The 16,277-nt window shown below is 31.9% G+C and overlaps 1 protein-coding gene across 3 annotated transcripts; it reads left to right on the plus strand.

Annotated features, from left to right (window-relative positions):
* Window positions 1-2,341: 2,341 nt before the first annotated feature.
* Window positions 2,342-16,010, plus strand: LOC113517783 (uncharacterized). Of its 3 annotated transcripts, none has more exons than XM_031909742.2 (5): window positions 2,342-2,385; window positions 2,956-3,033; window positions 10,615-10,700; window positions 13,197-13,329; window positions 14,524-16,010. In XM_031909742.2, the coding sequence occupies exons 3-5, from the start codon at window positions 10,644-10,646 to the stop codon at window positions 15,804-15,806; spliced, it is 1,473 nt and encodes a 490-aa protein (XP_031765602.2). In that variant the 5' UTR covers window positions 2,342-2,385; window positions 2,956-3,033; window positions 10,615-10,643; the 3' UTR covers window positions 15,807-16,010. The 3 variants fall into 3 exon arrangements, with proteins under 3 accessions (XP_031765602.2, XP_031765599.2, XP_031765601.2); XM_031909739.2 differs by having other exon boundaries at window positions 2,348-2,399; XM_031909741.2 differs by having other exon boundaries at window positions 2,354-2,434.
* The last annotated feature ends 267 nt before the right edge of the window (window positions 16,011-16,277 follow it).

Here is a 16,277-nt window from a genome sequence, read left to right on the forward strand (position 1 = left end):
TGTGGCTACGTTTCAGAAGGCCATCAAGAGATCCCTAAGGACGAGTGGGCAAAGTGCTTTTCTCAGTGGTTCTATCGGATGTAGCGATGTATTGACGTGAATGGACACTATTTTGAAAAGATAAAACAAAGGTAAAAACTAGTTAATTTAATCAGTTTTTGATTTTCTAAGGACTTTTCAGTTTGACCCTCGTAATGAACACAAGATTACACACATAAGGAAGGTGGAGACCACTGATCTGAAGCTTTGTAGTTTACAGGATTCGGTTCTGGCTTTAGGTTTCCCAGAACTTCTGGCTCGTTGGAACTTACCGCCTTGAACCGACCAGCAGTGTAACGCCCTCCTCTCAATCAACCTCTTGGTTATGTGTTATATAATTGAAAGCGATACGAAACGATATATATTAATTTATACGATATTCGCGGCAATATATGCACGCGCGCGATAATATTCGAAAACGAGAACGGCGACAACGAACGCGCGTTCTACCGACACATTCGATAACAAATAGACAAGTCTTTTTTTTCCTTACGATATTGTTGCCAGACGAAACTTATTAGAGCTACAATTCTTAACAATATATGTACATTATAACAGTCAACGCAGGAGTTATCAGTAATATAAAGTAGTGGTTTTTGAAATTTAATTATGTAAGCACGCGTAAAGTTAATATTAATCTATATACTTAAGTATGTATTACTGGCGTATTATATAATACAAGGCGTGTAAATATAATATAGTAATTTTCATAAGATATTATAATATAAAATGTTTATTTATTTATTCTTTATTGAACACAAAAAATTACAACATATAATATATATAAAATATAGAGAAATATATAAAGATGTACAACAGGCGAGCTTAACTCTGTAAGAGTTCTCTTCCAGCAAACCCTAAGTGGAAAGGAATGTTTGATATGTTTTAAGGATAGTTCGCGAAGTGATAACAACTGGTATGAAAGAATACTGGTTTATTACTGACAGCGCATCAAGTCTCCCATTACTTACCATTATATGTAGGTAAATATAATTATGCTACATTATTATTAAAAGAGGGTAGCAGATACATCGTGCCTCCTACTAAATTGTTTATAATTACTCCTCTCCATCCAAAGGTTGCCTGGAAGAGATCGCTCTTAGCGATAAGGTCGCCCATTGTTTTCTCATTGTGATTATTTCTTGTAATTATTTATATTTATAATAAGTTTACTATTGTAATCTTTTGGAGAAATCAATAAAGACTATCTATCTATCTATCTATCTATCTATCTATCAATGTTCCTTTTTGCAATGTAGTGTATGGAGTGTTTCTGTTTCTATATTATTATTAGAAGAGGTTATTTTTCAGGCAGAAAAGCTTGTGCTCCCCTTATTCGCCTGTAATTCCTATCAGTTATAGGCATTTTAAAAAGTTAAAATATCTCTAAAAGCCTAACTGCGGTTGCCAATACGCCTGCCAAGCGTGGCAACTACTGGCGACACTCTTATATTCAGCAGTGGATAGTTAGTGGTTGAAATAATAATTGTGACATACGTACACGCTGGTGGGACACCAGTGAGGGATGATAGGTGACGATGAAAGTAGGTCAGTTAGCCCATCGTGGCGAATTGCACTAGAATTAACCACGATAGTTTCCAGGGGGAACCACGTGGAAGTCGACCTGATAGGGTATATTGCTAGCAATGGAGAGCCTAACTTTAAGCTGCAGTTAAAAATCAGTGTTTTGCTTTTAAGCAAAACTATCACTGAGCTGTGATAGTTTTGCTTAAAAGCCTATTTGGGTCACATGGCGAAAACATATTTTTGTATTTAATCTTTTGTTTTATTTTTTATCATTATATAATTAATTGTCTGTATGTGTTGCGACCTAAGATAGAGCACACTCTCACACCCATGGCTGTAAACGATTATGATCTATGCCTCTATATTATATAAATCGTATTAAAAAGTATATATTTTTTTCTCTTTCTGTGTTGTAATCTTGTTGTTTGCTGAAATACTTCCTGTATTGTGATATTACATCAGTACGTATTCAGTTGTTAATTTATGTGTGTTATAAATAAGTCAAATACAGTGTTTATCTATTCACTTGCTTTTACTGTAATTTCCATTGCTGAGTTTGTTACAATCATGGTTATGCAATAAAGTTATTATTGTTATTATTATAAATTATACAAAAAGATACTAACACATTGAAATTATATGCCTTTTTCGCGGTCAATTTTTATCGCCTAATCATGATATTCACAGTAACATAAAATATGCATGTGTAATAAAAATAAATTTCATAGAAAATACAATAATTACCAAGTCATTTATCATTATTAGTTAGTTCAATCGAAGGATTTGTATTAAATGTGTGTTCCGGAACACACCACTTTAGTGGGATATCAAGAGTAACCACTGTTGAACATAAGCCTCCCCTTATGAGGTTTTGCCAGTAGTTGCCACGCTTGACAGGCGAATTGGCAACCATAGTTTGGCTTTTGGGATATTTTAAAAGGGTCTTACCTATCTCTTGCTATTCCTTAGTTCCTACGACACTCACGGGCAGTGGTGGCGTATTCTATGCCGGGACTGCACGGGTAATTACTTTAGTTACTTTATTATTATTACCAAATACAAAATTACAGGTATACTGTAATACGTTGTGTGGTCCCGGCGTAGAACGGATCACTCTTTCCTTTCCCGTGGGTGTAGTATGAGGCGACTATGGTAACTTAACGGTCGAGGGATGGGCAGCGGCCTCCCTTTTAAAACATAACTAAAAGTTAGCTGCAGTTGCAAATCCACCTGCCAAACGACAACTAGCAAACCCCCCTTTATGGGGGAGGCCTACGTCCAACAGTGGACAGTTAACAGTCGATAAATTAATAAACAACATTGTAACAGCGTCTCCTTATGAAGAACAGTTTACATTTTGTTTTATATATTTCACTTCAATTTATTTAGATTGGGAAAACCACAAATTGGCGTCGTCTGCTTGATGTGCTGTCTCACGTCCTTGTACAAATCGGGAGCTTAAGTTAGGTAAGTAACTTTACTTATTAACCAGAGGGAGACTTTGTACAACATGTACAGAGGAATAATATCTGAGTCCTCAGGAATGGCAACGCATGGGGGATATCATGGGCGAAACAGTATACTTTGTTATGTCCATGGCACCGCTCATGTCTATAGGCGACGGTTACCACTTTCCATCAGGTGGGCCGTCAGATTGTTTACTATTCTACGTTGTATAAAAAAAAGTCGTTTGCTTAAGCACCTCTGTCCCATTCGTGTTTCTACTGTGAAGCAGTTGTGTTTCGGTTTGAAGGGTGGGATATGGCAGTGAATTTACACGGTACAGAGGAATAACACTTGAGTCTTCAGGAATGGCAGCGCATGTGGCGTATTATGGGCGAAATAGTATACTCTGTTATGTCCATGGTACTGCTCATGGTAATAGGCGACGGTTTTGACCGACGACCATGACATTATGTCGTGGTAATTTTACCAATCAATATATTTTATAAAAATTGTCATTTTTACTTTTAACTTTATTTATACCATGTAAGGTGGCAAACAAGCATACATCCCACCTGATGGTAAATGGTTACTGTAGCCTATAAACGCCTACGATTATTGACATTATTATATTAATTATTCTGTAAATGCCAATTTAATTTTTGCAATGTATGGGTATTTTGATAATCACATAGGTAGTGTCTTGAAGTAATTTGTTCCCATAATGTATTCAAGTAACTTGAAGCTAGTCTGACTCACTATAAGGTCCTGTTTGGCGGAGGTGCGATGAGCTGAGTCGTCGAGTTCCTTGAATTATAGTTGAACGCAATAAATTCTAGCTTATCCCTCGTAGCACCCGTTCACTATTATGTGAACGGGTGCTACTTGTGGGAAACAGTCTGCTCATGTTTCGCTTGTTCATTATAATAATACATACAAATGGAACTTAATTCTAATTATAGTTACTGTACTCATACAAATGGAAAATTATACATAATAACTTGAAAAGAGTAATTGTTGAGTTTCTTGCGGGTTGCGGGAAAATTTCAAAACGGAATAAAGAAAATGATCTTTGCCGTCAAGTTTATTAATCTTATATTATATAGATAGAGTGTCTCCATACAAATGCTTCGAGAAAAGCGGATCAACTTTTTTATACAATTGTGCATGATAAATAGTTATGAACGATTCCTTTATGACTTCTATATTTATTTTGTCTTATAATTTCTGTATCTTTTTAATGCGTAAACACTCATTTTATTTATTAAATAATACGTCAAGATACATTTTATGTGTAAGTTTATAAAACACTGATAAAAGAAAAGAGTCAGCTAATTTGACATTTAGCTGACAGAAAGTTCACCCGTTTTTGAGGCGACGCTTTTTCTATATAAACTAAGACACGTGTATGTAAATTTCATTTACATTACTTACTAGATTATATATTCGATACAGTTTATTTAGAAAGTATGCGAGCAGGTTGTATCTGAATTTGGTAGGGTTATACGGCCGTATAACATTCTCTATACACTATATATATATATATATATATATATATATATATATATATATATATATATATATATATATATATATATATATATATTTAATAGTGAGTAGGGATATATATTTACATTATTACATGTATTATATCTTCATATTTAGAAATAATAGGATCTTCATCGTGCCTCCAATCAAGGTGTTTATAATTACTCCTCTCTATCCAAAGGTTGCCTGAAAGAGATCGCTTTTAGCGATAAGGTCGCCCATTGTTTTCTCATTGTGATTATTTCTTGTAATTGTTTATATTTACGAGTATAATAAGTTTACTATTGTAATATTTTGGAGGAAACAATAAAGAGTATCTATCTATCTTTCATCCTCTTTTTATTAATTAAGAAATTATTAAGAAGAAAGGAGGCAACCATATGGTTTACAATTTTGATTTTATCATTCCTTCTATGTAATTCCTTGTTCTTAGTTTTAGACAGAGCTCTGTGGGAACATAACATTATGAGAAACATAGATATATTTTTGTAATTCTGATTTATGTGACTAAAATTCAATTATAGCTTGAAATATAATTTAATTTATACTACAATCTTCTTATTAATTTTTTAATTAACAATCTGGTAACAGACTTAAAGTTGGTCGAAACACATGTCATTTGTATTCCGCGCTATTTCTTTATATATTAAGTGTCGATTTTCATAAACAAACACGAGATGGTCGATTCAGAATGACAATTACACCATGTACATAATTTAAATATTACGATTCAGTTGGTTACATTCACGAGACTGATGGATCGCAGTGACACCTTTCGCTAACCAAGGTTTTATGTTGTAATTAAATAATTTTATAATATGCTTAAATCATTACGTAATAAAAATATAATATATTCAATTAAATTAAATTATAATTTAATAATGTTACATATTTGCACGTGTGTGTGCGCACGTACGCACGCATGTGTGTGTGTGTGTGTGTCACGCACGCACGCAAGAATAACTTCCTCTATTTATTTTTCCAAACAATATTTAAATATGTATATATTTTATATAATTTAAATATGTTATAATTATTATTTAAACACGCACGCACGCACACACACACATGCATATACATTAATTATTTAAGAAAAATCTATATATATATATATATATATGTATGTATATTACTAATATATATTTATTTATGAATAGTGAACCTATGCGAGTGCTATTTTCCAAGTGATTATTAAAAGTTTAAGGTAAAATTTATTTTTAATTTTTATTTTAAATTAAAAATGGAATATTTATGTGGCGAAATTGTATGAAAATGTCGACCCGTTTTTCTTGAAACATTTGTTGTTTCTTGTAATTGTTTGTATCTATAAAAAATTTGCTATTGTAATCTTTTGGAGGAAACAATAAATAATATCTATCTATCTATCTTATTAATAATAATAAAGTTTAAATAAGAAAAAAATATAATAGTAATACAAGATAAACATACCGTATAACGTAATAAGTAACATACATTCTGAACTTTGAAATAGATTTTATGAAAAATAACATGAGGTTTCAAATACAGTAGTCAAACGGCTCGAGACTGGTTTAATATGTTTAAAAGTTGGCTGGAAGAGATCTCTTTCAGAGATAAGCCCTCCCTTGCTAACAAGTTGTTAAACTAATCGTCGCATGTATTGTTTAAGTGCAATAAAGAATATATAAATAAAAATATTCTTGTTTCTATTCGTCCCAGAAATGGGGTTAAAAGAAATAATATACAGGGTGAATAAACAAAATTGATCAGTGCTGCCATCTTTCAAATGGTATAAGTTGATTTTATTGTTACTATTTTAAAAGATATCTATTTTTATAAATAAAACCAAATTTATAATCTATGTGTAAATGAACATACACAAAAATACTATGTGAATGAATAAATAAGTATATTTAAGTTCTACAAAGTAGGGAGTAAGCAAGACAACTAATAAATGTAACGATACAGTTGTTAAGTACAGTGAGGCGGTCTTATTGCTGAGAGCAATCTTTTCAAGACAACCTTAGGGTAATGGACCAATTGTTGTACAAATAGGTATAACAATATTATTATATATAATTAAGAAAATATGAGACAACAGTTTAAAAACATTAAGGAAAATGATTACAAGTACCTATATATGTGGGTATTTTAAAAACAAAATATATATATATATATATATATATATATATATATATATATATATATATATATATATATATATATACATATATACATATATTTTACTTTGTTACTCCTTACCTGTTCTGTCACTGGCGTTACTTTCAAACTTCCTCTGATGTGCTCATTCTTGTCACACTACACATCCATCTTAACATTCGCATTTCAATTACATGCAGTCGCCTTTCGTCCATCAATTTTTTAGAAATTTCAATCAAAAATGATGAAAGTAAAAACTTAAATACATATTTTACTAATACAATTGTTTTGGTATTACGCGAGCTTTGGAATAAATTCTTAATTAAAAATAATTGTCTTCTTTGTCTAAATAATATATTCACTATTAGATATAGTTAAAGTTTATTAGTAGTTAGTTAATAGAAGCCTAAAGGGCTTAAATCTAGTAGAAATAACTGAGGAATTAGGAATTATGTTGGTTTATATTTATATGTATGTGTATGTTTGTACAGTATATATGTATCAATGTTGTATTTTTCAAATATATATATATATATATATATATATATATATATATATATATATATATATATATATATATATATATATATATATATATATATATATATATATATATATATATATATATATATATATATATATATATATATATATATATATATATATATATTTATTATATAGCTTTTTTTTTAGCACTACTAATGCCCACTCACTACTTCCTATGCCACTGCGTTAGGTTGACTGGAAGAAATCTCTTTTTGACATAATTTCGCCTTTGCTAACATTGTTGTTAATTTATTGTTGTTACTGTATGTTTTAGTGCAATAAAGAATATATATAATTTATTCCTATAATAGCTAGGTTTTTTTGGATGATAATGTAATGGTAACCTCGCCTATGCCCACCATGCCACCAGTGAAGAATGATATATGAGGATGAAGCTGGTCAGTTCGCTCATCGTGACGAATTCATCAATAAATCAGTCATGGTGGTTTCCAGGGGAACCGTAGACATCGACTTGATAGGTTATATTGTTAGCAATGGGGTTGTTAAGCCCAATTATCAACAGTCCTTTCTCCGCCATAATGAATTCAAAATTCGAAAAAAAAATGAAGAAAAATTAAAAATAAAAAATACCCACGGCCGATAATTATAAAATAATAAAAATTACGTGCCACTTAAACGTGTGTGTTGTGTTTTTCCAATATGTTTGTTTAAGAAAGCATTGTATAACATGTTTGACGTAATAAAATAACAATTAATATCGAAAATTGCCCACGCCAAATAATTGTAACGACGGTCCGCGTCTAAACTGTTGCCAGCACGGGTGCCTACTTAAGGCGTGTGCACTCAAAACTGAATCTCATATTTAAAAATTAGACTCTACATATTAATAATTGTAAAAATTTATTATTCTTATCTTAAAGTATTAATTAAATTAAAAATTTAGTTATATTTCTTCTAATATTAAGAATATAGATTTAAGGTATGTATTATATGGCGCATTCGCGATATAATATTTATATTATTATATGTATCACATCTCCCATATTTAGAACTAACAAAATTTTTCATCGTGCCTCCCACCAAACTATATAATTACTCCTCTCCATCCAAAGGTTGCCTGGAAGAGATCGCTCTTAGCGATAAGGTCGCCCATTGTTTTCTCATTGTGATTATTTCTTGTAATTATTTATATTTATAATAAGTTTACTATTGTAATCTCTTGGAGGGAACAATAAAGAGTATCTATCTATCTATATGGCGCATTCGCGAGAAATTGTGTTAACTATTTTATGTATATTCGTTTTTGCTTTTTTGTATATGTTTTGTTTTATTTCTTTTTAAATATTTTTTTATACAACTTAGAATGGCAAACAAGATGACGGCCCACCTGATGGAAAGTGGTAACCGTCGCCTATAGACATGAGCAGTACCATGGACATAACAGAGTATGCTGTTTCGCCCATGATACCCCCATGCGTTGCCATTCCTGAGGACTTAGGTGTTATGCCTCTCTACCCTGTAAATTCACGCCATATCCCAAACCGGATTCAAATTTACGGTTGAAACACTAATGGGACAGAGGTAGCCAAGCAAACGACTGTTGCACATAGTCTCCCTCTGGTGTACCAACTATGTAGTATGTACCAACAGCTATTTGTGTGCTGTAAGTGATGCAAATAAATTATCTATCTATCTATTTATCTGTATTTTTGTAGAAATTTGTTATTCAAGTAATGAGTTCAATATTTAAAATTTAACAAAAATTTTTGGGGGGAAGGGATTGCTAATAATGCGTACTACCAGACTCATTGCTAATAATATACCCTGTCAGCTCGACCTTCGCGTGGTCCCCTTTGGAAACCATCGTGCTGAATTCCAGATGTATTTACCACGATAGGCTAATTGACCTGCCTTTTCATTCTCATCTGTCATTTTTCACTGGTGCCCCGCTAACGTATACCGTTAGCGCAGCCCCGTCTACGCCATACCATTCCATTATCATCCATTAAAAAAAAAACTCTAGAAGTGACAAAATTGCTCTTTTATTAGTTTTTTTTTTTTTATACAGCTTAGAATGGTAAACAAGCTGACGACCCACCTGATGGTAAGTGGTAACCGTCACCTATAGACATGTGTAGTACCATGGACATAACAGAGTATACTGTTTCGCCCATGAAACCCCCCATGCGTTGCCATTCCTGAGGACTCAGGTTCTATTCCTCTGTACCCTGTAAATTTACGCCATATCCCACCTTTCAAACCGAAACACAGCCATGCAAACACAACTGCTTCACGGTTGAAACACGAATGGGACAGAGGTACCCAAGCAATCGACTTTTGTACAAAGTCTCCCTCTGGTTTTACCACACTGTTGTCATTTTCAATTACAAATTAAAGAACTCCAGCCCAAAATGTTTCAAAAAGTTTCTGTAAAAATCTATTTATCTTTTCAACCGACTTTAAAAAGAAGGAGGTTGTATTTTTTTATATTTATTATCTTATAGCGTTAAAGATAGAGTATAAATTTAAATACTTAGGACATCAATTAGCCTGTCATCTCAAAGATGACGATGATATTGAACGGGAGCGGAGGGCGCTGGCGGTGAGGGCGAATATGATAGCACGCAGCTTTGCGCGGTGCTCTAGACAAGTTAAAACTACGCTATTTAGATCATGTTGCACATCTTTCTACGCATGCAACCTGTGGGCTGTATACACTCAACACTTCGCAGAGCATCGCGTAGATTGTTTTTATGCCACGATGCGAAAAAGGAACTGCACTCCGTCAGTTCTAAAGCGATTTGGAATTTTTTTTTTGTCTAAAACGTTCTACTTACAGATTCGTCTCATAGAAATTTTATCAAAATTTGTACAGCAGTTTACTTTTTTATTATCATGTTTTTTTTATACCACTGAGCCCACCTGACGGTTACCGCAGCCTATAAATGCTTGCAATACCAGGGGTATTACGCACGCGTTGTCAACCCTATTATTTTTTTTCTCAAAAAAACAAAAAATCCCTAACTAATACGATAATATGTTACTAATATAACCCGAGAATTTCAGTTATATATATTACATATTAATGAGTTACTTATATATATATATATATATATTTTAACGGTAACAGACTAGTTTCAGGATCATCCAGGACCCTTAGTCATGAGCGGCTATGACGCAAGCGCACGCCTGACTGCGCGCAAATTAAAATAGCGTACAAAGTAATTAAAATACAGTCTTACTGTTAAAGTATAATGTGTACTTACGAAATTTTTATTAATCAATAGCTTAGCAACACACGTCTCCCCTGATGCAGTTAGTGTCCATGGACTGCGGTAATCACTTGCCATCAAGTAAACCGTATACACGTTTCTCGCTCTTTCACTTAAAAAAAAAAATTAAACGTTCCAGGTGCATAATGTTCTACAAATAATTTTACCATGGATACAAATACAAAAGGCATCAGTTTCAAGTGGATTTCACCATTTATGAAACAAGTAAGTCTATTAAAATTATTTGGCTAATAACTTGCAGGCTTAAACGGATAATGGATCTGTTTACTTATTCAATAACAACTTTACTATCACCTATTTAAAAGAAATAAAGTATTCTATTTCTATATTAGTATATATTTTGACATTATTATGGGTTCAGTGAAACCGTATTTAATCAACTTATAATTACTAATGACTTTGCAATAATTTTCAACAAATAAAACATTTTATGTTTATTTAGTTGTTACTGAAGAGGCCGTGTTAATTTATATTTCTTTTTTAAACTTCCATTAATTTTATTAGTTATGACGTTATTTCAAACATTAGTTAACACACCAGATGTAACAATGACAAATTGAGTATATGACGAACTGCAATTGTGACAAACTGAGTATATGACGAACTGCAATTGTGACAATTTGAGTATATGACGAACTGCAATTGTGATAATTTGAGTATATGACGAACTGCAATTGTGACAATTTGAGTATATGACGAACTGCAATTGTGACAAACTGAGTATATGACGAACTGCAATTGTGACAAACTGAGTATATAACGAACTGCAATTGTGACAAACTGAGTATATAACGAACTGCAATCATGGCAAACTACGTATATGACAAACAGCAATAATGACAAAACGCGTATATGACGAAATAACACCCGAGTCCTCAGGAATGGCAACGCATGGGGGTATCAAGGGCGAAACAGTATACTCTGTTAAGCCTATGATACTGCTCGTGACTATAAGCGATGGTTAACACTTTCCATCAGGTGGACCGTCAGCGTGTTTATCATTCTAAATTGCATAAAAAAAACTACAATTATGACAGACTGTTTACAACGAGCTGCAATTCCAGCAAACTGCGTAGATGGACCGTATTTATGGAAAATAACGTTCTGACAATTTACAATTATCGCAAACTGTGTAAATCTCCTCGCTTGTGGAATGTGTATATGACTAAATGCCTTTATGATGTTTATTTACAATTCGACAAGTTTGGCAATTTACAATTGCAAATAATTAATATGAAAATACTAGGTTTTACACATGACTTCCTCTATATGGCCGTAATTATTATGAAAAGACTAGTTTTTACACATGACTTCCTCTGTATGGCCGTAATTATTATGAAAATACTAGGTTTTACACATGACTTCCTCTATATGGCCGTAATTATTATAAAAAGACTAGTTTTTACACATGACTTCCTCTGTATGGCCGTAATTATTATGAAAATACTAGGTTTTACACATGACTTCCCCTGTATGGCCGTAATTATTATGAAAAGACTAGTTTTTACACATGACTTCCTCTGTATGGCCGTAATTATTATGAAAATACTAGGTTTTACACATGACTTCCCCTGTATGGCCGTAATTATTATGAAAAGACTAGTTTTTACACATGACTTCCTCTGTATAACCGTGATAATTACTAACCATGATAGAAAGTTGAACTTTTAAGTTGCCAAGAAAGATCCATCCCAGCTTATCATGTTTTTTTTTTCATAAAATACACCCCATGTTAGACGCAGATTATGTAGCTTTCTTTGGGTGTTTATAGATTTATTAATACAGTATTTTAAAATCCGGTCAATTATTTTTTGAGTATATCCATTACAAAGAAAGTTACATTTAATTTTTTTTTTATATATATTATTTTAAGGGCTTTTACCTTCTTCAGGTATATCAGTCCTATCGTACCCTGAACTGATTTCTCAAACAAAACTATATCTACTTTACCTAGATGCGTAACAAAGAAGAATTAATGGGCACCAATAATTTACAGAGATGTTAAAAAATTTCTGGTTTAAGTTCAGCTAACATAAATTGAATAAGACCAACATTGTATAGATAACGTTGTACAGTTTAAAATTGTTATTTATCTATGTCATGTATAGTCTATTATAATTTCACCAAAGGGAGACTGTACAAAAGTCGTTTGCTTAGGCGCCTCTGTCCCATTCGTGTTTCTACCGCTGTGTTTCGGTTTGAAGGGTGGGATATGACAGTGAATTTACAGAATACAGGGGAATAACACCTGAGTTTTCAGGAATGGCAACGCATGGGGGGTATCACGGGCGAAACAGCATACTCTGTTTTGCCTATGGTATTGCCCATTTCTATAGATGACGGTTACCACTTTCCATCAGGTGGGCCGTCAGCATGTTTGCCATTCTAAATTACATAAAAAAAAAGAATGTAGTAATTGATCGTAGTTTTGTTGCTTTTTATTTTCTTTCTTTTTATCACAATACGAAATTTGTGATAATTATTTTATTCATTTATAGTTTTTGGTGTAAACTTATCTTTTATTTAAAATAAAGCAACACCTATGTTTCTTGCCCGTTCTTCTGACCTGAAATTGCATTTTAAACTGAGAGGTATTTTCATTAAAAATTACCATTCAAAAATAGTTATTACTAGTAATTTACACTTTATTTTTCAAAAAAAAACTATTTTTTTAACTTCTAAACATTAATTTACTTTCAGTGCTTTGTCACGGCTGGAGTAGCTCTAAATATGTTAAACCACGGTACAGTGATCAGCTTTCCCTCAGCGCTTCTACCACAACTGAGAGAAACTCATTTTATAGAAATTGATGATTCGTCCACATCGTGGATTGGTAAGCATGTTTTTTTTTAAATAGAATTTAGAACAGTACAAACTAATGATAAGTAACCTTAGATTATATAGATAGAGCATCGAGTCTCAAAAACGGGTTAACTTTCTGTCAGCTAATTGTCAAATTAGGTCACTCGTTTATTTTGTCGTTATTTTATAAACTTACGCATAAAATGTATCTTGACGTATTATTTAATAAATAAAATGATTTTTTACGCACTAAAAAGATGCAAAATAATAAGACAAAATAAATATAGAAGTTATAAAGGAATCACTCATAACTATTTATCATGCAAAATTGTGTGAAAAAGTTGATCCGCTTTTCTCGAATTATTTGTATGTACGTACATATATATATATATATATATATATATATATATATATATATATATATATATATATATATATATATATATATATATATATAATTTCTCATAATTTATATTTTTCAAAATAAACTAGAAATTGTTTCTCTGTAAACAAAGAAACGACATTTAAAGTTTATTCTATAGCACTTTTTTAATTATAATAATGTTTTATTTGTAAGTTTTGATTTTATTTTTATAACATAACCTAAAAAAATCTTGTTTTCGATCACATCAATATAGTTAATGGCTCCATCTAACGTATGGTAGACAATCCACAATCGCGCGGAACGCCAACATATAAACTTAAGAAATATCATTTCTTTACATGTATATAATCATGGTACTGCTCGTCTATAGGCGACGGTTACCACTTTCCATCAGTAACTAGTCAGACTTTTAGTTACTAAATTGTTACTAAAAAAAAAGTGAAAAATAAAAACACGAGCTAGCTATTTTGCTACTTTGAGTCATTACGTCAATTAATTTTATTAAAGTGGGTATTGTTTTGCAGAAGGTCCTTATCATACATACATACATACATATTGATCACGCCTGTCTCCCATTAGGGTAGGCAGAAACAATGGAACGCCAAATACTTCGATTCAAACAAACCTCTTTCGCTTTCTCCACATTTATCAATCTTTAGGTCCTTTTCATTGGGTTTTATCATTCCTATTTATTATTGTCTTTTTTTAGAATATCTATTTTGGTTAACTCTGCTACCATTATTTCTAAGAACGGTGGAAAAATTAAATAATTAAATTAAACAATAGAACGGATTCAAAGAATTGAATAACCAATAATTTCTTTTATATTATATTTTTCAGTATCAATAGTTGGATTCGGTCTTATGACTGGAGTGATCATAATTCCTTTTATCATAAAACGCTATGGAAGACAACTTATAAATCTTACATCAGCTGTTTTGATCACATTGGGATGGATAATTATTTGCCTGTCAAAGACTACATCTACATTGATAATATCAAGGTTTATACAGGGAGTAGCCAACGGTTTCACTGCCATCATAGGGCCAGTGTTAGTTGGCGAATACAGTAGCACAAAGAATAGAGGAGCCTTCTTAGCTGTAATGTCTGCATCGTTGTTTGTGGGCGTATCTCTTGCGCATGCGACTGGATCGTTTCTGTCTTGGCAGAAATCAAGTTTAATATGTTCTATTATAAGCTTTTTGGATATAATAATTATAATATTCTCCCCGGAGTCGCCGATTTTCTTAGCAAGAAAAGAAAAGTATGCTAAATGTAAGAAGGTCTTTCACTGGCTCAAAGGCAACGACGAAGATGAAGAATTGATTGAAATATTAAATAGTGCTACCACAAAGCATCAACACAATGATCGAATAGAATACAATACTGATTGTTTAAATCGAATTATAATAATTGCTAAAAAATGTGTTTCAACATTGAAGAGAAGGGAATTTTATAAGCCTATAATTATAATGTTACATCTGCACGCCATAAACTTATGGTGCGGAGCGACAATTTATGATGCACTCGCAACAGATATTTTACATGCAATCGTCGGTCCAAATGTTAATGTTTCATTAATAATATTATGTATGGATTTGCTAACTTTAGTCACGAATGTGTTATCAATATTTTTTATAAGAAAATTTAAACGAAAAAATGTATTAATATTTAGTGTGTCAATTAACATTCTATCGTATTTATTAATAGCTGGATACTCATATTTGAAAACAAGACGAATGTTACCATTTGATTGTCCAATAGTTGGTATATTATTGTGTAATTTACATTCGGCTTCTATAAACGCTGGTTGTGTTTCAATACCAAATATAATAGCAGGCGAAATATTTCCTTTTGAATACAAAGGTGTTGGGGGAATGGTGTGTTTATTGTTTTTCTCTGTTAATCTATCAATAACACTTAACATTACGCCATATTTATTCACAACAATTGGACTATCTGGTACGTATTCTGTTTTCGCATTGCTCGTATGTTACAGTTTGTTGATTTCAATCATTATATTACCTGAAACGAAAGATAGAACGCTTTTGGAAATTGAAAACGAGTTAAGAGGTAAGAGTATCGTTAGAGACAATATAGAATTGAACGTCTTGGTTCCCTAAGTTAGTATTGCTAAATGAAATATTAACACTATGTAAGGGGAAGTTTAAATACTATGTAACGCAATTTTTGAAGATTTTTAGGTCTTATCTGATCTCACTAAAACCCAAGATAGAGTCCAAATAAATAAGAGTATTGTATTCTCTGTAAAAGTTATTATTTTAATTATAAATGGTTATATTAGTTTTTAATAAATTTTTTTGCTATGCAAATAAGTGTATTTTAAATAAATTGCAATGTATTTTATTTATTTACTCCAATTGTAATAAATATGCACATGTATTATAATCAATGTTAACGTGAAGATCATCTCATTGATGTGTAGAGAGAGCAAATAAAAGAATTGATACGAGATGAGAGGGTACAGTGAATATTTTTTTACAATAATTAACGATAGAGATATACCAGTAACTTTATTAACTTCTAACAATCCTGGTTGAGAGGTAGTTGCACATTTTACAATTATATCCTAA

The sequence above is a fragment of the Galleria mellonella genome, unplaced genomic scaffold (genome assembly GCF_026898425.1).
Source record: "Galleria mellonella isolate WM207_F2 unplaced genomic scaffold, CSIRO_AGI_GalMel_v1 utg352, whole genome shotgun sequence".
Taxonomy (NCBI): domain Eukaryota; kingdom Metazoa; phylum Arthropoda; class Insecta; order Lepidoptera; family Pyralidae; genus Galleria; species Galleria mellonella.

Excerpts from the sequence above, each read along its gene's own strand:
- LOC113517783 (XM_031909742.2), top strand. The coding sequence starts at position 10,644 with ATGGATACAAATACAAAAGGCATCAGTTTCAAGTGGATTTCACCATTT. Across the intron at positions 10,701-13,196 it reads TTTCACCATTTATGAAACAA|TGCTTTGTCACGGCTGGAGT; the intron begins GTAAGTCTATTA and ends ATTTACTTTCAG. Across the intron at positions 13,330-14,523 it reads TTCGTCCACATCGTGGATTG|TATCAATAGTTGGATTCGGT; the intron begins GTAAGCATGTTT and ends TATATTTTTCAG.